We start from the raw sequence: 21,685 nt of genomic DNA, 5'->3' as shown, positions 1-21,685 counted from the left end.
TATGCAGCAAGTTAAATTGGTAAAGAGTGTGCACTCCTTTTCCTTTCTACAGAGATGCTAGTGGGTACCACTACTTGATGGTACTTTTACTCCCTTGCCTCCTGGGGTCCTTGTAGATCTCTAGGTAATTAAGCACAAAAGGAATTAAAGACCCGAGGGAACTTGAGGTCTACATTTAGCTCAGCAGGAATGTCCGGGCTTATCTCAGATTGCTAGATGCGTTCCTCCTAAATGCTTAGGATTGGGGTGGGGGCTCACACTCCCCTCCCCCGGGGGCCGTGAATTCTAGAAGTCTTAAAGTCTGGGAGTAATCTACAACGTTACTCTCTTTTTGGTAGTGGTGGTGGTGTGGAGGGGGTTGTCCCTTATCTGGTTTATAGATGTTAGTAACAAGGTTTGCGGGATCATGCAGGCGTCTGGAGGGTCCCAAGCCTGGGTCGTTGTACGTTGGTGCTTCAACAGCAAGATGGACTGAATATATGAAAATGAAAAGAAGGCAATTTGAGAGAGGGAAACTGACAGTCTTTGTAGAGTGTGAGAAGTCCCTGGTAAATTGCCACTAATAATAGTATTATAATAATTTGCAAGGGACTACATACAATTAAATGAGAGAGGAAAGGGAAAGTTTGTGAGAAGCAGCATTTCCAATCTTTAGCGTGTATTTTAGAAAGAATTTTCTGACACCTTAAAGTGTTCAATTTAGTTCTCACCCCCCCCCCCCATGAAGAGTGGAATTTGGGAGGCAGTTTAAAACTTTTTAAAATATAACCCTCTTTTCTCATTCAGAGAGGAATTAGTCACCATAATCTTCAGTAATGGAGGGCTAAGGGTATTTAAGTCTCCTTGAACTAGGCTTTGTGAAAAGCCCTTTCTTGGGCCAGCCTTTGTGAAGTTAGACCTTTCAGCACCCTCATTTGGTAGCTAAGAATAATTTGAAATGCCATTTTGGACTCCAGATAAATCTTCACCCATCTCCCACCTATCTCCACTTGGGCAAACATGGCAAACTTATAAAAATGGGGGTGTTCAAAGACCTATTACCGAGGTGTCCTCAATCCATTGCTTATTTGGGAACAAATCATTTACTTATATTTTTAGATAATTTTGTTGATTGATTTTAATAGGGGAAAGGAAAGCAGGAAAGGAGAAAAGGAACGTTACAGGGTGACAGTTTTAAAGGCTATCATGTTTCAGATCAGCTGGGAGGGAAAAGTTGTCCTGACCAAACTACATTTTATAACTGGCCTGGGACACTTTACTAGCCAGGTGGTTGTAGAGTAGTTGCATCTATTTACAGATGATAACTCAGGTTCCAGCTATTCTGTATGGGTTTATCTGGTGTCATTTACCACCACTTTCTGGCACTACATCATACTTAATTTTAAGATACTTCTTTCTTTGGAAAAGTCTGTGGCTCCCTAAAGTTGAAAGTGCTTTTTCTAACTTCATAGTCTAGATGTGAGGTATACCTCTGACCATGCTTGTATGGAGAGTAACTTTTACATGAAAGTTCTGGATCTGTTTACTTATTTAAAAGAGTTTATAAGGGAATTTTAAAATTTGTATTCAATACTGTTTTGGATTTGGAAGGTGAAATCTCATTGCTGGTTTATAAAGTAGGGTTTATTGGACTAATGCATAACCAAGGCGTTTTGTGGAGTTGCTTTTTCTGATGTGTTATAAAGAACGGATCAGACTCTTTCTAGAATGCCTTAAGAACAGTCTATTCAAAAACCAGAGGGATGGATACTATGACCTTGAGGTCCCATTGAGTGCCAGAATTCTAAGTGGGTACATCTGCTTCTATGCCTCTCTTAAGAGCCCTCTCCCAGGGCCTGCGCCTCCTTTAAAAGGGTGTCTTTGTAATTAAGCAGCCCTTCTCCCCCATCCCCCTTTCTTCCTTTGAGCCAGCTTTTTAAGGCCCTTTTTCCATTTGGAGACAAGAGGAGTTTCTCACACTCTCCTACTCCCCTCTTAAGGTTTCTTTTCCTTTTCCCCCAAAAAAGTCTCCTGAAGTTCTCGGGATGGTTAGAAGTTGTTTTGTTTTGTTGGGGAAGGAGTGTTACCAATGAGCAGGAGTAGAGGATATATTCCCTCTTGGGAAATGCTTGTGACCAGGTAGCCTCCTCCATGGAGACTGAGCATTTGGAATGCATGAGAACAGTCTATTCTTAGGGAATGTCTGGAAGAAATTGTCCTTTGCACCCATTAAGCCCAGCTTAAACACGCTGAAAAGGGTGGAGAGAGGTGTGTGTGGTCATGGCCGAGGCTTTTAGGATAGTAAATGTTCCCAAATCTCCTATTACATCACCTCTTCCCCCATGGATTCGGTGGGTTTGGAGATCTGCTTGACAAGTTAATTAGCTTGGGACTAAACCAATTTGTTTAGGATTGTGCTCCATTGATTTCCTGTCCCCACGAATTTTTGTTGTTGGTTTACTGTGATGCGTTGTAAGAGTCTTGCTCACTTCTTCGTTTCTTGCTGCCTTTTCTGGACTTTGGTCCAAAATCTAGGGATCCACCTCCAAGTCAAAGGTTCCAGTTTGGTCCCAGGAACTAAGGGGGCGTTAAACAGGCTGCCCATACTGCATTACTCTCCTCCATGGTGGGCTTCTGACCCCTTTTAACCCAGAGAAAGGAGGGAAGTCACCCCTTCCACACACAACACACAAAATCTGAACTAGAAAAAGGAAAATAGGAGGTCATTTGCTTTGTAAAAGAATCTACTACAAGTTTCTTTGAAAAAAGTAGCTTTCCTAGTTAGTGCCTTTGAACTATAACTTGATATATACAAATTCACTATAAGTGGGCCTTCTCAGAAACATATTTATTGCATAAAAGAAGACAGAATTTTGAAGTAATGATTATTGTTTGAATTAAGTGAGGCCATTATTTGGTCTTTGAATCTCGTTATATGGGGTGAAGTTAATTGTCTAAGTCGTTCTAGTTTGTAATGTTGCTGGCTACGTTTAACCTGAGCCTACAACCACTTGTAGAAGGATGCTAGTATGACTTTCTGGAAATAAATCAGGTTTCACAGATTTTGATAAGTCTAAGGAGAGGACTCTCTACCCCATATAGGTAAAAGATTTTAATTCCAGTTATATTTGAGTAACCCAAGGATTCAGAAAATTGTTTCTGGCAAATAACAGCAACTGATGCCATTTTTAATCGAAGAATCTATAAGCTTTCCTAGTGAGCCTATTTGTGAGACAAACCTGAGCTCTGGAATCACCTCTAACTCAGTTTATCACCCTTGGCAAGTTTCCTCCTCTGTAAATTGTCGGGGGACAGACAGGGTAAATTTGAGAACCTGTTCTGAAAACTTTACGGTGCTCTTCCTAGGCCTTGATTTCTGGTTGAATGTGAATGATTCCTACTAGAATAAGGTGCAACAATTGTTAGAAATACAATCATGTAGTCATCTGAATGTAAAAAAAAAGCCTGTAAGGATATATCAACATAAATGCATTGTGTTTTGTATTTTAACAACGTATCAAGTTAAAAAGGTAAGACTCTGTCAAAACTTCATCAAGAATCCCATCATCCTTACAGAATGTCTGCTTTCAGTTTTCCTAGTTCAAGTCCTTGTTTCTGTACTTCCATGAATTTTACATAGTTGGGATCATAGAAATGTACAATGCTGCTTTTAAATAAGAACCCACCTATGACTTAATTTTGAAAACCTGTGTGGAGGAATGAAGTCAGAACCTGACTGAATAGGCGTGAAGCATCACATACGTTTTTTCCTCAAATGCCAGAAGAGACTAACAGAGTTAATAAGTAATCCCTAACCTCTCTCTGTGATTTAGAGGTGTTCATGTATCTAGTGAGGCTGTTAATTCTACTCCCTTGACCTTCTGTTACTCTCCCCCATTCTTTTTAAGCAAAAAGAAAACTAGTGTTCACTGTTTACTTTGTCTAAATCATTAACAATGATTCTTAAATCACTATATCATCATATCCTATCAAGAGAGTACAAATGGGTAGACTATGAAGTCTCCCGAACAAGAAAGGAAAAGCAGGAAAGCACAAATGTTTTGTAGCTTTGAAAATATGTTTCAATTAGACTAAAAAATAATAAGGAAATTAAGGATTTTAGACAATTAAATAAAAGACATGTAGGTGTAGCGGAATGACCCGCATGTAATGGGTTCTTCGTTTGAGGCCTTCAGCCTATAGTCAAAGTTCAGTTACACAGTCCTTTAATTTTCCTTTGATAGAGAAGGTATGATATAGATAAGATATCCAAATTTGGATGCACTCATTCCTGGAAACCAGTGGCTCATCATAAATTAGATTAAAATTTTTTAAACAGAATAGAAAAGTAAAGTGTGAGTTTTTAGTACTTCCGGAGTACCAAGTTAAGTACAGGAACATTTTTTTATGATATGTGTTCATGGCGAAAAGGCAGATGGGTATATTTGCTAGCATCTCCTAAGATAATTTTTGAAATCTTTTTTAGCTCTATAGGCTGCCCCTGACATTTGTAAAGTCACTTTCACTATTGCCTCAACTCCATGAAATATCATTAGACTGCGTGACTTGAAGCCAGGATCAGGGTTTCTCTGCCCAGCCCTCTCTAACTTGCCATGTGACCAAGGGTAAATGAATTAGCTGCTCTGAGCTTCAGTTACCCTTCTTGGAAGCAAGGATATTAATACTTCACAGAGGTGTTTAAGCATGCTTCATAGTGGGCAGATGCTTTGAGATCCTTGGATGAAAGGTGTCTGCATGATGGCAGAGCAGGCTTATTATAAGGTCCTGAGCAGGTGTTCACTTTTAATGAGCTTTGCTCTCTTATAACATACAGTGCCCTTTGGTGCCCCATTGCCTTACTGACTGTAATTGATTGTCTCAACATTTGTATTATCAGCCCTCTTGGCTTTTAAAAAAATTAAACATTTTCATTCTCTGTGGTAAGCTGAAGTTCAAATAAGAAGACTCTAGCATCTGCCACGGTGATGAAAAATAGCTTCGAAAAGAGACATTAGTTGGAATGTGCCATAGAGATCAGTGAGTTCTTCAAAGCTCTTCCAAAAGATTAAAAAGGGTAAAGCAAATTTCTGTGTGTGTCTGTGTGTGTGAGTGTGTTTTAAGGGAGAAAGTTTTGAGTAATATTTGCTTGTGACACATACTGATGATAGCCAGTAACTGAAACCCAGCCATTGTAGTGTTTTATACGCAGCTGGTTTTTATTAATGATGGAATATTTATGCTTGCTGTACAATTCGTGGCTCATTTCCATGTGTATGTCAGAACTTAAATACCCCCCAAAGTAACATTAAGATAAGATTAAATATAAATGTGGCCAAGCTAGAAAGGGTGGATTTTGCGGGGGTCTCCCTTGTTCTTATTGGTGTTGCTTCAGATCACAATAACTGCCCTCCAACTTTAGGCATAGATGCTGATCTTTTTTTCTTCTTTATATATCTCATAGCAAACTTCACATTTTGATCCTTTTGATATGGACAATCTTCCCCCCTTTCATAATGCAGATGAAACTGATGTATGTGTTTTTTAAGAGCATATTTTCCCTGCACATGCTTCTCATTATCCGAGAGGCCTGGACTCAATCAGTAAAGGAGCAGAGAAACCACATAATTGAAAGGAGAATGACGGTGGTGCATACTTGGAATATTTGTGGGAAGGGGATTGCTGACATCAGAAAATGTAGTGGCCTGAGTGTTAACAGCATGGAAGAGAAATAAGCTTTCTGTGTTTCTGTGTATTGAGAATTATTTTTAAGGGGATAAAAATATGGGCCAGGTTTGACATCCTTTTATGAAGTTGCCCTGGAAACTTTGATGAAGGTTGTTATAGAATAGTTCAATTAAAACCTTCCCCATTAGGAAGCTAATTAGTACATCACTTACTCATTTTGGTTGTTTTCAAGGGGCATGGATTTGCATTGAATTAATGACATTTTTTTCCATGTGATAGCAGACTAAGATAAAAATCACAGATGGGGAAAATTATTCAGATTGCCTATTTTGAAGAAATCTAATTTCCTCTTTATTACATTTAGGTTTTCAGTTCAGATTTTTGTTTCACTCTGTTTGTATACAGTGATCACATTTTAGTTTAATAGTCAGTTTTACTTTCTGGATCATGGGCTGTAAACCAAAGCTTATTAATTTGAGTTTCCTGTATGGATTGGAGAAATACGACAAATGACAATAAACCATTTTATTAAGGTAACATTTGGGTTTTTTTCTTCTACAATTAGTTTCTCTTCGCTGTGTGTGTGTGTGTGTGTGTTTGGGAGAGGCAAATTGTTTTTTTAAAGTAAACAATTTTTGAAGCTAAGAAAATTTTGATGACCCCCTTTACCTCCAAGAACATTTTGTCTGCCTCAGGCTCTCATTTAGGCTTCCATTAGGACAATGTGATGACTTTTCTGACCTGGTACGTTTTGTGACTAGGCTAAGCAGTTCTCCCTTGGCAGCCTGAAGGAGAGTGGTTATGTTGGGAAGCAGAATGCAGGCTTCCTAGCGCATTCTTTCTACTGAACTCCATCTTTTTTAGGGGAACAAATACTCGCTCCTGAGATTTCAGGGCCACTTGCAATAGAATAAGTGCTCTGTAGCTAACTATGTAATATGAGTCCGCTGTGGTCCTCCTTTTCCCTGTAACTAGTAGCCAACAGTCATTCTGTGCATATATTTCCTGGTGCTATGCCCATGGCATACACCTGCACTAGTTTTGGAAAGTGGGACAGTTGACTGGGTTATATGATTTGCAGTTTACCTGATTTCACCCTAATCCTTCCAGTGAAGGCCAATTCTAGATTTAGTTTTGCAATGGCAACTCAGTCAAGACAGGTTCCTGGGGCTTGCAAGTCAGCGGGAGGAGGAGGGGCTGCCTTTTGGGGAGTGACTCAGGCCCTTTGGTATGAAGATATGAAATGCTGGCTCCTGTCCATGCACCTGCTGGATGCCACACCTGCAGTCAGCACCTGAGCCCCACTCAGACACAAAATCCAGACTGAAGGCAGATGGGGCTCCCTTCAAAAGGGGTACAGCAAAACAGGGAGCTCCCCATTATCTTAGTGGAGCACCACTGCGAATTACATTTAGACATTCCACTGTTGGTATGGGGAAACATCTGAGATATTTTCTTCTAGGTGTAGCACGCTCGCTTGCTGAAGATAGTGTTGGAGTGCTGAGGGAGTTTGCCTAATGAGTTTCTTTTCTGAACTGTTCTCATTTGTGTAGAAGTTTGTGTCTAGTAACCGAGCACAGGGCAGGAAGTCACAAGACCTGAGTTCTGATTCTGGCCCCGCAGTGAAATCTTGGTCAAATTAGTTATCATTAGCTATCTGTTCTGAACTTGAGCTTCTCCAGTAGTAAAATGGAATTAATCACGTCTGCTTTTCTTTCCTCACAGAGCTGCTGAGAAGGACAAATAAGATAACAGAAGTGCAAGAGCTTTTGTCTCCTTAGAAGAAAGGCTGAGAAATTAAAGGTAATAGTATTGTTACTGCTATTCTGTGTCTTTCATTCCTTTTCTTTTTATTGCCTCTAGCAATGTCTTTGGAAAGTTGTTATTTACTCAGTATACAATTATTAAGCATATTTTATGCACCGATTAATGTTTTATGTGCCAGGAAGGATACAGTGAAAAATCATGCACCCAGCTCATGCCTTCTAAGATCTCACAATCTAGTAACTTCCATTTCCGGCTCAACTCATGACAGTGATTTCTGCCTGGGTATTTAAAAGACAAGAATTAACTTCATTTTTTCTCTCTGCATTGCTACTTGGGACTTTCATCCCTGGAGCAGTGTATTCCCAGGTTTAGATTGAAGGTATATGGGTGGGGGGAAGCCACGAGGTAAATAAAAGAATTTCTTTCTCGCTCTCACATTTGCAAAGTACCTGACCCTTGAATGATCACTTTTTTCAGGGGTCCAGCCTTGGTAATCTTCTGTTCCTGCTCTGTGTGATCCAGCCCACTCTTTGACTTTAGCTGTTATCCATATGCTAATGATTCCCAAAGGCATATCTTAACCTATCTTTGACTCCTCCCTTTCCAACTTCCCCACCATCAAGTTGGCTATCAGATTCCATGTCTCCCACTCAGCTCACAGGTCTTTTCCTCTGGGAAGCTTTGCTCAGATGGCCCTGAGTTTTTTGTAGGGTCCTCTGCATTGCCAGAGCTGTCTGCTCATACCTCTGGTTTCTGGTTGGATTGTGCCCCCTCTGCTTGACTGGGAGCTCCTTGAGGGCTGGGCTGTATTTTATTTTTCTTTTTTCTCCACTCTAGGACCTATACAGTGCCTGGCTATAGTAAGTGCTCAATAAATGTTTGTGGAAACTATAGTGTGATAAGTGCTGTAATAGAGATGTGTACAAAGTCCAGTAGGAACACCTGGAAGAGCAAATTCATTTTCCATATTGAGCAGAGTTGGGTACAGGGGGAACATGGAGAACGATTAGGGAGAAACCTTCAAGGAGAGGGTGGAAAGCGGAACTGCCCTCTTCTGAGAGTTCTGACTAAGCAGGCCAGGAAAGAATGCCTGTTGTGTCTGCTCTTGCTAAGCCTGGGGCATCTCTGGCCTGTTGCCTCCCCTGCCTTAGGACTAGATGACTTTTATGGTCGGGTCTGCAAATAAACCTCTGTCTATAATACATTGACCATTTAAGACAGCTGCCACTTAGTGATATAATATTAAACAGGGCTGATCTTAACAGTGCCACCTTAACTGTGGCTGAAAATAGAGGTACACACACAGGCTCATTAGTCATGTATGCTTAGTTCTGTACAGCAAAATACTCTTAAACTATGTTGAACATTGGTATCTGAAAACTAACAAATTTAATTCTCAGAATGTAACAGGTTGGGTCACTGGAACTGAATGTCTTTGAGCTGACTCTCAGATCTTTCCAAGGGCAAAAATGAAACATGATATAAGCCATTACAGGCCATGAACCTGTTCTCACCCACCTGATGCTTTTACTAATTAGCTTCTTGGCTGGGTGGCAATTTGGGGCAAGTGCATGCAAGCTGGATTCACAGGGGAGCCCACATTCCACTCTGCCATTTCACAAGCCACTGGGATACTAGACTGCTTCTCTTGGCTTCTTTCCCTCCCAGGAGTCCTGCTCTGCCCTGGTGGAAGAATGGGAGCACGAGAGCTTTTCATTAAATGAAGGAGAAATTTCATGGGGCTTTGGTGTTTTGCTAGTTTTATTTTTTTTAGTGGATTGTCTAAAAACATTCATGCTCCTTGACCCATTAATTTCACTTCTGAGATTCTATCATTAGGAAACAATCCAAAATATTGAAAAAGGCTAAATCACAAAGATGGTTTTATGGCATTATTTAGACTAGCACAAAATTGAGAGCAATTTAAATGTCTTAATAATTGGAGGATGGGTAAGTGAATCTTGATATACTCATTTAATGGACTATTACACGGCTGTTGCAATGTTTATTATGAAGTCTATGCCACAACATGGAGAAAGTGCTTTTGATAAAGTGAGATGTAGGATTCAAAATTCTATGTACATTAATATTTCATTACTTTGTAAAAACACAGATACACACAGAAAAAAACTAAAGGAAATACGCTGTAATGCTAGCAATGTTTGAGTTCAGGTGCTGGGATTATGAGTGATTTTTTTCTCGTTATTGTATTTGCATGTTCTGCTTATATTACTTGTAAAATAAAAATAAAAGTGGGTAGTATGCCATCGAAGATGGGAGATTGGTAAAGCAGGTAGCTTCTAAGTATATTCTTAAACTTTTCTCAGTTTATATTCAATCGGATTTCATGGAGTGCTCATACTTTTTCTGAGGCAAGAAGAAATGGGATGTCACGGCATGATCCATTCCTCCCTTGGGATGGGCGTGTGTGGAGGGAGGTGAAAGGGTAGTGCAACAGGATTCTCCTTGTTACCCAGTGTTTCACTGCTCATGTACACTTTATGGTTCATCACCTTCGCTGCTTATTAACATGTTCAAGTTAATTGCTTTAGAATACAGAAAAGTAAAACTGGGACCAAATTAACCACACCTTTGAGTGGCCATCTCAGAAACAGATAACTGACACTGATCCTCAGTAATATTTGGAAATGCCAAGGCTTTACTGTTGTTCTTAAAATAATTTCCCAACCTAATCTGGATAGAGGTGGAGATAGGAGCAAAGAGGTGGGGCCGACTCAAAGCTTTTTCTTAAGCTAGTGCTAGACTTAAGCAAGAGCAAGTGCCAAGTTGGTATGATGTTGACAAGACCTAGAACAGGGGCCTGGAAACATTGATCAGCAGAGGTTCGTGTTACTGTCTGACCTACCTACATATCTTGGCATAAAGAGGAGAGATTTTGCAAGGTTCTTCTGCCATGCTTCTAGCTAAATACATCCCTCTTACCTCCTTGAATTTTCCCTCCTGACATTAACATTTTACTTCCAATGGAATTGGGAAATTTGTTGTAGCATTAAACCAAGTTTATAGTCTCTTAAAACCAGAGTCAATTCAATTTAATAAACATTTGTTAAGCATCTTCTATGTACAAGCTAATATGCTAGATAATTATTTTAGTGGAAGGGCTCTTGCCCTAGGTGTAATAAAACCTGCATTCTGGCCCTGCCTCTGACCCCTTTTAAGCTCTGGCATCTTCATTTATAGCAAGAAGGGGTTGGACCACTAGATGGCCTCCCAAGAGTCTTTTTAGTTCTGGCCTTCGCTGATTAAGGACCCCTGCACAAAAGACTCAGTTGCAAGTAAACGTTTTGAAAAAACAACCTTAGTTAAAAAATTGCTGTAGCCTTTTAGAAAAAGGCCACTTTGAAATAATATTAATAGCTAACTTTTATTGAGCCTTTACTATGTGCGAGGCTCTTGCTTAGCACTTTACATGGATTACCTCTTCTAATCTTTATAACAAGCCTATGAAGTATAAACACAATTATCTCTAGTTTGCAGATGATGACGTTGAGACTTGGGAGGTCAAGAGACATGTATGAGGTCAGTTAGTAAGCCATAGATCCAGGATTTGAACCTGGGCAGTGTGACTCTAGGCCCATGCTCTTAACCATCATGTTGTTTATGCTGCCTGCCCATTACCCATTGAAAGTTTAGGGGTAACCTGCAAAGGGACCATTGTTTCTTACCTCCCAAAGGAAGTGAATTAGTATCCTGGGTTGCAAGACTGTTTGGAACGGTGTTCTCTAGGACACTTCAGGCCACAATATGGACCAACCTGAGAGGCCATGGGAGAATTCAGTGGGCTGTTTTGCCTCTCTCTTTGTGTGGGAGTTGTGTGTGTGTGTGTGTGTGTGTGTGTGTGTTTTATGCACAAATACATGCACATAGATACAGGGAAATCTTTGAACTGGCTCCTGTCCATTTAGCTGGAAGTAAAATTGTATGGAACAAGTTGACCAAGATTTAGCAGAGAAACTGGTTTTCTAAACTTAGATTCTTCATCCTGGTTGGTGGAGTGATGGGTGGGGGCGAATTAGAAGGAGGAGGTAGAAGGGATGGAAAGATCTTAAAGGATATTTCAAAAATTTATTTGAAGGATGGGAATTTGGTCTGCCCTGGCCACCTTCTAATGCTGATTTTCTGGGACTTGGCTTGGGAAACATCTGGGCTCTCACTAATGTGTTTTGGCTCAACCTCCCAGGTATACTGAGAGAGGCCAATGACTGCAAATGGAGTAAGAATTTAGCTTGGCCTTGCTACCCTGTTGTTGTTACAGAAAAGTTGAATATATAGATTGAAATTGCATTTTTAAAGGAAGAACCATGGATATCCTTTCCTCCCCTATTAAATATCTTCAGGGACAGTCTGTTTGTCTGGGAGAAGCAAGGTTATTTTATTGATTGAAGATGATGTCAGACCCCTGGCAGTGGCGTGATTAAAGCTGCGAGCAGCAGAAAGTTTGCATAGTTCATACTATTTTAGTTCTTGACAAGGAATCTTTTCCTTTCCTTTCTCTAATGAAAAAATGGAGTAGTGTTTTCCTCCTTCTGTGATTCTTAACATGTAGATGAACATGAGTTCCTTAAGAAAAAAATCAGTAAACTGGAGAGGAATCAGCAAAACTTTTTTCTTAGGCTGATTTCTTTTCCTCTTTTAAACAGAAACAAAAAAGGCCAGGGGGCGGTGGGTGAGGAGGGACAGTCTGTGTCCGGTTGACATATAGTGATTTGGTTTTTGAAAACAATATGGAAGAGAGGGGACAAAATTAAGGGAAGAGAGTAAGACTTCAGACAAGTAAAGTTTTCTTGGTGAGGAGCTGGGTCAGCAGCAAGCCCGTCAAAATCAGCATGAAGAATCTAAACAGTACTGGAAAAGAATTGTATGGTGGTTTCTAGCCAGGGGCTCAAGTTTAAAAGCCTTGGGCTGTTTTCTGAGTGTTTCAGTTAAAAAGAAAAAAGACAACTGTTTTGTTCAGAGTTGGACAATAGAAGTACGGTGGTTATTTACCATAGCTCTGTTAACAGTCCAGCTTTGATTCCAATCAGAAGTTGTTCCTCTGCTTTGAAATTAGGGGAGACACCCTAAAATAATTACTTCGCAGATTGGAGACAATTTTCCTTTTGATTGTGATTATATGTTGGGCCAAAACAAGATGGAAAGACAAATTTCCATGTTTGTTCACTCTATATCTGTTCACTTTATTTTTGGCAACATTGCAAGGAAATAATGTTAAATTAATCACTGTGCGGTTTTGTGGATTTTTTTTTTAAACTTGGATGTTTTGGACATGCTCCCAAAATACAGAGACGCTTGTGTGCTTCCTTTGCGTTGCCTCCTCTTCAAATGGCGTTTCTGGTGTGGATTAAAGCTTTTCCTTTAAGTGGTGTGAGTCATGGCTAGGCTGGGACAGAAAATAGGAATGTGGATCATGTGCATCTCACCTAAATACAAACTCCTCAGTTTTATAACTATTTTGCTTGAACCTGCAGGGCCTTTTAGGGGATCAAAGCAGTAATTAGAAGTGAGAACTATCTCAAATCCATATCTGGTGAGCGTTTGCATCTAGCCTCTGTGATATGAGTCTAGTAGTTTCCTTTTGTGGAGATACTGGGACAGTGGAAGTACTGAGAAAGCAAATGGAGGCATCTTCTCCTCGGAGCAGAGTTGCTGCTATATGTTGAGAAGGGCAACCAACTTTGTGACTCACCTAAGAATGGATGAATCATCAATCAGATTGTAAGCTCTGTGAGGGCAGGAACTATATGCTGTGTGTTCTGTATCCCTCATTGCGTCTAGCGTGAGGCTGGCAAATATCTGGGGTAGCCAGCATGCAGTAAGTACTTAATGACTTGGTTGAAAAGAAGTTTTGGGTATTTTCTGCCCATCTGAGGCTGTGGCAGTTAAATCAGGAGCTTCACTGATCATTCTTTTTTTGACCAAAAACCTACCTTCTGATGATTGCCTTCTTTCTGGAATGTGGGGCAGTGAGCCTCACTTGCCTGCCCTGCCACTGATAGCAGTTTAAAGGTTGTACCCTAAAGGTGGCAGTGGTTATGGCTTTTGTCATCACCCACCATTCCAACTCAGGATGGAAGCAGCGGCTTTTGGGGGCTGTGAGGCTAGAACAGAGCAATCTTTTCCAGTCTCAGACCTGAACATTTCCATCCCATGGAGACTGACTGACCTCCTAAACACAGCTGCTGGCTAGTGAGGTTTCTTTTTGTCCTAGTGGAAATGGACTCTGCCACTCATTTAAAAGGCAATCAGATGGGAGGATAAGTCATTCCCTCCAAAGGACTGGTTTGGTTAACTGTTGGCCATTGGTGGCAAAATAGAAACGACGTTTTTATTTCTCCCTCCCTCCCCCTCCTGAACATTTCAGAGTGACCAGTGGTTGGACTCTTGGCGGCGCTTACCCTGAACCTGAGTGTTAGGGGAGAGGGAATCTGCCGTTGCGGTTTCTGGAGCTGCTCATAAGCAAGAATTCCCTATCCTGATCAAGGCTTTAAGCCTAAAAGAAAGCAGAAATAGGTATGGACCATCGATGTGTGTGTGTGCCTGGTGTGTCTGTGAGCCTGTGTGCGTGCTGGGTGGGGTGGGTGTGGAATGGGAGGGGGTGGTATACTCTTCATGGTCTGGGGCAGCTCAATGTCTGGATTTCCCTGCCTTGCGGGAGGGGCTTGTAAGTGAGTTTGTTTTAACCATACATGCTCCCATTTCCAGTTTTGTTTTTTTTTTTTGAGAGAGGAAAAGTAGTTTGGCAGTCATCTTTCCAGGTTCAGGCACCAGAAGAGATTTATATGTTGTACTTGTCAGCCTATCAGAACATCCCAATCTGACAGTTTAACTCCATGAGTCCCAGAGGGTCACTGGGAAGGAGGGAAAAGGGACTAGAGGGCAGGTTGCTCAGCCTCTTGGTGTGCATTTCCCCAAAGAATACGATGAATGGGATTTAAAAAGGGCCTGTGGAAGGTTAACTGTGGGGTCAAACTGCTCAATAGAACAGTTGGAAACCAGGTAGCAGTAATCATGCAAGTGCAAAAGGAGAGAAGATGACCTTTCTCCAGCTACCATATACATCCTCTCGGTCAACTCCCTGCAAGACTGAAGGAAATGGGGTCATGTTTCCAGAGAGATTGGAGGCTGTCTAATATCATAGGAAATCAAGTCCTGAGAGCCAGGTTTCCAGGGTTCTCACCTAGGAACCTGAGGCTGTTAAGTTGACCATTATTGTGACTTTGTGTGACATCATGTCCATTCTCCAACAGTACTTCAGATCCTCAGAGTGAAAGTTTCATTATTGAAGATTAGTATTGAATTGTAGTACTTAACATGACAGACACATTCTCTCCAAAGGTTTTATGAGCCTCTAATGGGTTTGTGTATACTATACTGTGCAGAGAGAGAGAGAGAAAGAGGTCACCTACTACTATTTTTCAGGTGAGAAAATAGAAGACAAGAAAAGAAGAATCAATTGCTCAGTGTACTCTGTAAACCCATAGCGTGATTAGAATTTGAATCTTGAGTTTCCTTACTACTGGTACCTGTTTCACTCAACTCATATTACTTCCTTAAGAAGAATTAGTGATGGTGGTGGTGGTTGGGATATGATCATGATACCCTTTTCCAAAAGATGACCTTTTTATTTTTCAATTTCTAAAAGCTGTCAGAGGCACACTTCAAATGAACAAGGGCCTCCCCTTTAATCTCCTTTTACACAAACAACAACAAAATCTCAATGACTATTCCTGGATGGCTGAAAGAGAAACTTTGTCAATAACAATTATCCCAAGCCCTTCTCTTATTAAGCCAAGGAGCATCCAAAACAGACAATACAAAATGGATTTTTTTGGGGAAAAGATTTGTTTCAGAGTTTTATGAGATCAGAGAAAAAGATTTGCATCAAGGAGGGGTCATTCATATCTGGTGCAAGCCAAGCTCTCTTCACCTTTTGTTGATTTTAATTATTATTTGGCACTTTGTAGCTCCCTTGACGTGCTGAACTGCTTTACAGATCCGTCTATAGGGTAACTTCTCCCCACTGTCCTGCCCCCAGTGCCACAGCCATTAACAGTGGATTTTTCATTTAAATAGAATACAGAAAGATGAACTTTGTGAGTAAGGACCTAGGAAAATTACACTCTGATTACTCTACTTGACTGTTCCAGGCTTCCCCAGTCCTCTTAGGATTTAAGTCAAGATTGAATATTTAACCCATACTAAAGGTGAAAGAGGAAACAGAGAGCTCTTACGCCTCCAAGTTCCTCATCATGTCAATGCTAGAGCCAGGAGTCGCCAAGAATTAACCTATTAATTCTAGATTCAATTCATTACTTTGTTTCTCCAATGGAATCCTCACCCCCAAATACCCATTTTCTTGCCCCTTAGAGGAATGATTTATCCATCAACTGAGTGTTAAGCTTCCTGTTTCCCCTTCCCAGGTCAAGGGCAGCCCAGGTGCCCAATTTCTCTCTCTCTTCACAAGGCACCACCAGCAATAGAGATGAGAAATTCTGAAGAACAGCCAAGTGGAGGAACCACGGTATTGCAGCGTCTTCTACAAGAGCAGCTTCGGTATGGCAATCCTAATGAGAATCGCAACCTGCTTGCCATTCACCAGCAAGCCACAGGGAATGGCCCTCCTTTCCCCAGTGGCAGTGGGAACCCAGGCCCTCAGAATGATGTGTTGAGTCCCCAAGACCACCACCAACAGCTTGTGGCTCATGCTGCTCGACAAGAACCCCAGGGGCAGGAAATCCAGTCAGAAAACATCATCATGGAGAAGCAGCTTTCCCCTCGAATGCAGAATAATGAAGAACTCCCAACCTATGAAGAAGCCAAGGTCCAGTCCCAGTACTTTCGGGGCCAACAGCATGCCAGTGTTGGAGCTGCCTTCTACGTCACTGGAGTCACCAACCAGAAGATGAGGACCGAGGGACGCCCATCAGTTCAGCGGCTCAATCCTGGGAAGATGCACCAGGATGAAGGACTCAGAGACCTTAAGCAAGGACATGTCCGCTCCTTGAGTGAACGACTAATGCAGATGTCACTGGCCACCAGTGGAGTTAAGGCCCATCCACCTGTTACCAGCGCTCCCCTCTCCCCACCACAACCCAATGACCTCTACAAGAATCCTACCAGTTCCAGTGAATTCTACAAGGCCCAAGGGCCACCTCCCAGCCAGCATAGCCTGAAGGGCATGGAACACCGAGGCCCCCCACCAGAATATCCTTTCAAGGGCATGCCACCCCAGTCTGTAGTGTGCAAGCCCCAAGAGCCAGGGCACTTCTATAGTGAGCATCGTCTGAACCAGCCAGGGAGAACAGAGGGGCAACTGATGAGGTATCAGCATCCCCCTGAGTATGGAGCAGCCAGGTAAGAGAATTCCCTTTCTGTCATTTCCTGACCTCATCCCCAACCAGCTTCTGCTCTGTGTTGGGAATCTTAAAAGAAGGAATGGGCAGGTGTTTGGTGTAACAAACTCTGCAATGCATGGCTGGTCCCGGCTTAGTGAATTTTCTGCCAACCTGAATTTCTAGCCTCTTCAGCCATAATTAGCACTATATTAACATTCCCTTGACTTTAAAGGTTGAGCATGGCTTCAGCTGCCTAGTGGATGAACAGGAGCACGAGTCTGGATTTGAGCAGCTATTTGCTGTCCTGCCTCCTAGGATTATTGCAGGAAGGGTCAGCGTTCCTCTTCTTGTGAGTTATTAAGCCCTTCCTTGAGGGGCAGAAGCAAATTATTTTGGACTTTAATCCGGAATATCCTATCACTTCCATTTGTTCCCCTCCACAAAACTCTCATCACTTATTTTTGTGAACAAATCTCTCCGCAGAATTACTGTTATTCTTTCGGACACTGAACAAACACCCTGATATTACTGTGGGAGAAACTGTGTATGTACAGGTTCAGAATATTACTTGCCTTGTACTTCCTTGCAGTTCATGAAGTCTGGACTGTTTCATCTTTCTTCTTAGAGAGTTTCTTCTTAGAGAGTTCGGTGCCTGTCACATTTTTAAACATCTGAGTTAAATTCGTATCATATATAGAAGTTTTGGTCAGATGCTAAAATACAGAAGGAAAATTATTTCTACGACTTCTGTACCACTTGCCATTAGTCTAGGAGGACTGTTTTATATATTCAGTTGTTCCTAAATATACTTCTGAATTATTCAAGGGTCCACTGTCCCTTTGCAGTATCAACCTGACCTTATGATTCCATGATTTTCTTTATTGTTCCTGTTGTTACTGTTGGGGCCATGTCTCTGATTAGTGGTATTTCAGCATATGGGGCAGAGCAAAGGTTTTAATTGTGGGCAACAGTGATGGCAGTTATGTGTGGTATTCCTGCCCTCTTACCCTGGGTACTTATGGGTGGCCATGAGGTTTGAAGTCCCTGGACATAGGGTGGCCTTTTTCCATAGGTGGCGCCCACACTAGGCCTGTAACCTCTTTGATGTCTAACTCTTTGCCTCCTGTCCCCTTCTCACTCATTTGGGGAAGAGCTTCTTGGCTTGAAGTTTACTGGTGACTCAGGGGAGAAGGCAGTCAGGGGGTGGAGTAGGGTGAAGGTAAGAGAATGCACCTGGTGTTTCCTGGTATTTCATTTTTTCCCCCTTCCAGGTCCTGTTTATTTAGCCAGAGGCAATTCACTTTGGGCTCCACCCCTAACTTTGCCAGTTTAGGATTTTTTTTCCTTGACCCAGGTTGGTTTCCTAACCTTTTTCAACCTCTTCTGTGCAGCTTTCACAAGGCAGGAGCCTAAGTTCTGATAAGTCGCTTGGAACAGGAAATGGGGTAAGGGACAGGGCCCTTCCAGTTTAAATGAGAGCAAGAATCCGATTCCCATCTGCCCAATGAAACGGAAGACCCAGGGAGGGGCCGGTCTGTTGGATTGCTTAGCTTAGTGGAAACCCATCCAAGCCAGCAAAATGTCAATGAAGCTGGGGGTTTTATTTTGCTCTTCCCATCAGCATGGAAGAGTCTGTGGGACTCCCTCCCGTACGTGGATGGGCTGACGTCTGTTGCCTTGTGGGAGGGGAGTGTTGGCTGGGGTGTGGAGCAAAATCCAAAGCCCCGCTCAGCACATGGCCCGCCTTCCCAGGAAAGCTATTTTCAGAACTCATTCACCAGTATTGTTTGTGATCTGAAATGACTCCCACAGTGTTTGAAGCTAGATGGAAAAGCCCTTTGATCTGCCTAAATAAATAATAAGGAGCCCAAAGAGGGATCTTTTTTCTTCCCATACTGATTAAACCATCAGAGAAATTTAGCTGTGTATATTTTACAGGAAGATATTTGTATTTTCTCCTCCGTCCTGCATTATCTGTGGATCTCTATTCCTATCTCCCAAGGCAGTAGCAATCCCCAAATGCTGATTACCCTCTCTTGAACAGTATTTTAGTATACAGGTTTGCTCCGTTTTTTTTTTTTTTCTCTCAGTGGGAGAGGAATAGGCTGCTTGATATGCTCGATGAATAACCAACCCTAAAACGGTCCTAATCAGAAGATGCTCTGAGTGAAGTTTGGGTCTGCATCAGACAAATTCTGGCAGCAAAATTTTTGCAGGGCCTGGGCTGAGGGAGTGGCACCTGTTGACAAATTACTGGCAAGGGGAGGTAGTTGAACTGCTTTCCAGAAGTGTACCTCTTTTAGGTGGTGACACATTTTTCCTCCTTTATTTCCTTTAACCAACTAACTAGACAGTTTGTGAGTACCTTTCCAAGTAACTGCTGCTAGTACCAAAGAATTAGAAGACTAAATTCTTAGTTCTTAATCCACAGATTACAGATCAGGATGCAAAGCAAGGTCTTTGAACAAATTGCTGTTCACAAAACTTTTGTTTGCCTTTAGAGGTGCAATAAAATGTTAGAGATTTGCTGTTAAAATGAACAAAATGTTATAAACAATCTTTTTATTACTTCATCTACCCTATGCCACTTATATCTTCCCCACTTAAAAAATAAATATCCTGAATGCCCAAAACTCCAGATGGGAAACAAGGCCAAGCCATCTGAAGAAGTGAATCTTTTTTCTGAATCTTTGTCTTTCTAAGTGCTAAGCCTTTTCTGCATCTGGGGTTTAGACATTTATCAACTGCTTTAAAAAATTAAATCCTTTCCGTTTGTAAAGCAGCCACCTCCTTTCAATTGTTGAAATCGTGCCCAGATCTGAGGTTTCTTGAAATCATTGTTTAGTGGAATCTAAGGGTGACCTAACTCTGTAGTTCAGAGCAGAGCTGGTTGTGCAAGAGAAACAATCAGGAATTTGCAGCCCTCTCCAGGATTCACAGATTCACCATTACAGAGCCTGGGAAAAGCACAGTTTCTGTGGGGAGAATAAATTGAGATCCAGGCTGTTGGTGGCACCTGCTCTGGTGAGAGTGTGCGTGTGTGGGCTTGCACATGTATGGACCAGGAGTGTGTAGTGTGTGTGTCGGGGAGGCAGTTGGGTAGGTGGGTATGTGGTTGGGAAGGGCGGGGGCTCCCAGTCAGTGAGGTGGCAGGGTGGAAGGTGCTGTGTCAGCTGGATGGACCGCCTTTTGCTTTCCCTTTGTGTCCTCACAAGTTGCCTCTGGGAGGGAGTTCCCCCGGCTTTGGCAGGGATACTGATTTTGGTCATTGGCCTCTGTCCTGTATGTATGCCATATCCCCTTTTCCGCAGGGCACCACGGGCCCAGGTTGTCTTAGGAAGGAGCAGGATGAGGGGAGGGAAGGGGCAGGGAGGCAGGTCAGGGCTTCCATGGGATCATGTGATTCTATTGTCTGCAGGCGGCTTGTTGTTCCTGGTTAATGTGTCAGTTGGGAGCGATTCCTGCTGCTGTGCAGTGGAAGGACCTGCGGAGTATGCCGCTTACCCAGCTGCCACCTTTGTTATTACTATTACTTTTATCATTATTTAGTCTTGAGTGTGTTTTTGCATCCTCTGGCATCCTCCCAGCCCTTCCCAACTTCTGCCGTTCCTCAGTCCCTTCCTCTCAGGGAGAACTTCCCTCCAGTATTAATACTGTCCTGCTTTTTTTGGTGGGTGGATGCAGGAGCCCAGATGGAGTTCGTTGGCTGGAGGGCTTTCTCTCGTTTTGCAGCTGCCCAAGCCTTGCTTTGTGTTTGCAAACCTGCCAGGGATGGACTGCCTTGGTTTTCCCAACATCACAGTGCACTGAAATCTGCTTCCTTTTCCAGCCTGGGGAGCCCCAGGAGCAGTTGCTTTGTCTCCACTTACCTCCAGGCAGAGCCCAGAGTGATGGCCAGGGCCACTGCTGTCCTGGGCTTATCTGACTCTGGAGACCTCCTTCCGGAGACTTTGTGATCTCCTCTTTTCTGAGGCCCCTGGGAGGCTATGTTCTGTCCAGGGCATGGTGGGGCTGCTCAGCCTCTAGGCAGGAGGGAGGCCAGTGGCTGGTCTGTTTGAGAGAGAAGCCTGGGGTTGATGATGGGGCAAAGGGGAGCTGCGGGGAGAAAGCCCAGTTCAGAACTGGGCCTTCAGTCTTTAAAAGAGAACACCTCCAAGGCCTTGGGTTTCCAAATTCTGGCAACGAAGATGAAGGTTAATATGGTCATTTTTTCCCCTAAATTTTGAGAGCTGGATTGGAGAACATGAAATTTAAGCTCCTCTTTTATGCCCAGAATATCCAAAAGCCCCAACAAATCCCAGGATATTATATTTTAACTCTAGAGTTTATATATATATATATGTAAATTATAATAGCTCTTACTCAAAGAGGAAAGAGAGCATCACATAGTCAGTTTTACCTCTGAGGACATTGAAGATCCACAGTATGGAAAATGGGGAAAGGCTCTTCCCCAAATAAGTTTATAAACAGATCCCCAGCTTTTGATTGGGTACTTTGAGCTCTTGAAAAGAAAGGTTATGTATGGTAGCAACTTTCCAGTTGTAATCATGATAACGATGTAAATTCTTCTGTCCACAAATAGTTTGCAATTTTCAAACTCAATATTCAGCAATTATTTATAGTGACATGTATGAAATTGGAAGAATGTGGGTACATCAGAGGCATCAATAGGGCTGAGAGACAACCTAGAGACTGAGCAGGTTTGAGGGCTCTGGCCCTGGGTTACTGGGTATCCATGAGCAAGTGTTTGGAATGATTTTGTGGTTGTAAAAAAGCCCTGATAGTGAGGATCTCTTGTAGGGACAGGTAAATGAACAATAATGATAACTGGAGTATGGTGTGAGAAGGATGTGCTTTAGCATCTGGAATGCCAGTTAAAAGTCAATTCCTTCTGGTGA

The 21,685-nt window shown here is 42.2% G+C and overlaps 1 protein-coding gene across 3 annotated transcripts in view; it reads left to right on the top strand.

The window, feature by feature from the left end:
* The window catches only part of AMOT (angiomotin), a 61,806-nt gene that overhangs the window by 533 nt on the left and 39,588 nt on the right, over positions 1-21,685 (top strand). For 2 of the 3 annotated variants that reach the window (XM_014862992.3, XM_044763322.2), the window contains exons 2-3: positions 7,390-7,467; positions 15,873-16,806. In XM_014862992.3, coding sequence (XP_014718478.1) covers positions 15,935-16,806 — 872 coding nt within the window. In that variant the 5' untranslated portion in view covers positions 7,390-7,467; positions 15,873-15,934. Of the gene's footprint in view, positions 1-7,389; positions 7,468-13,813; positions 13,963-15,872; positions 16,807-21,685 lie in introns of all 3 variants that reach the window. The other variant, XM_014862990.3, reaches the window with a different exon arrangement.

The sequence above is a fragment of the Equus asinus genome, chromosome X (assembly GCF_041296235.1).
Source record: "Equus asinus isolate D_3611 breed Donkey chromosome X, EquAss-T2T_v2, whole genome shotgun sequence".
NCBI lineage: Eukaryota > Metazoa > Chordata > Mammalia > Perissodactyla > Equidae > Equus > Equus asinus.
Note: the sequence above shows the minus strand (reverse complement) of the source record. Positions and strands in the feature narration are given on the sequence as shown.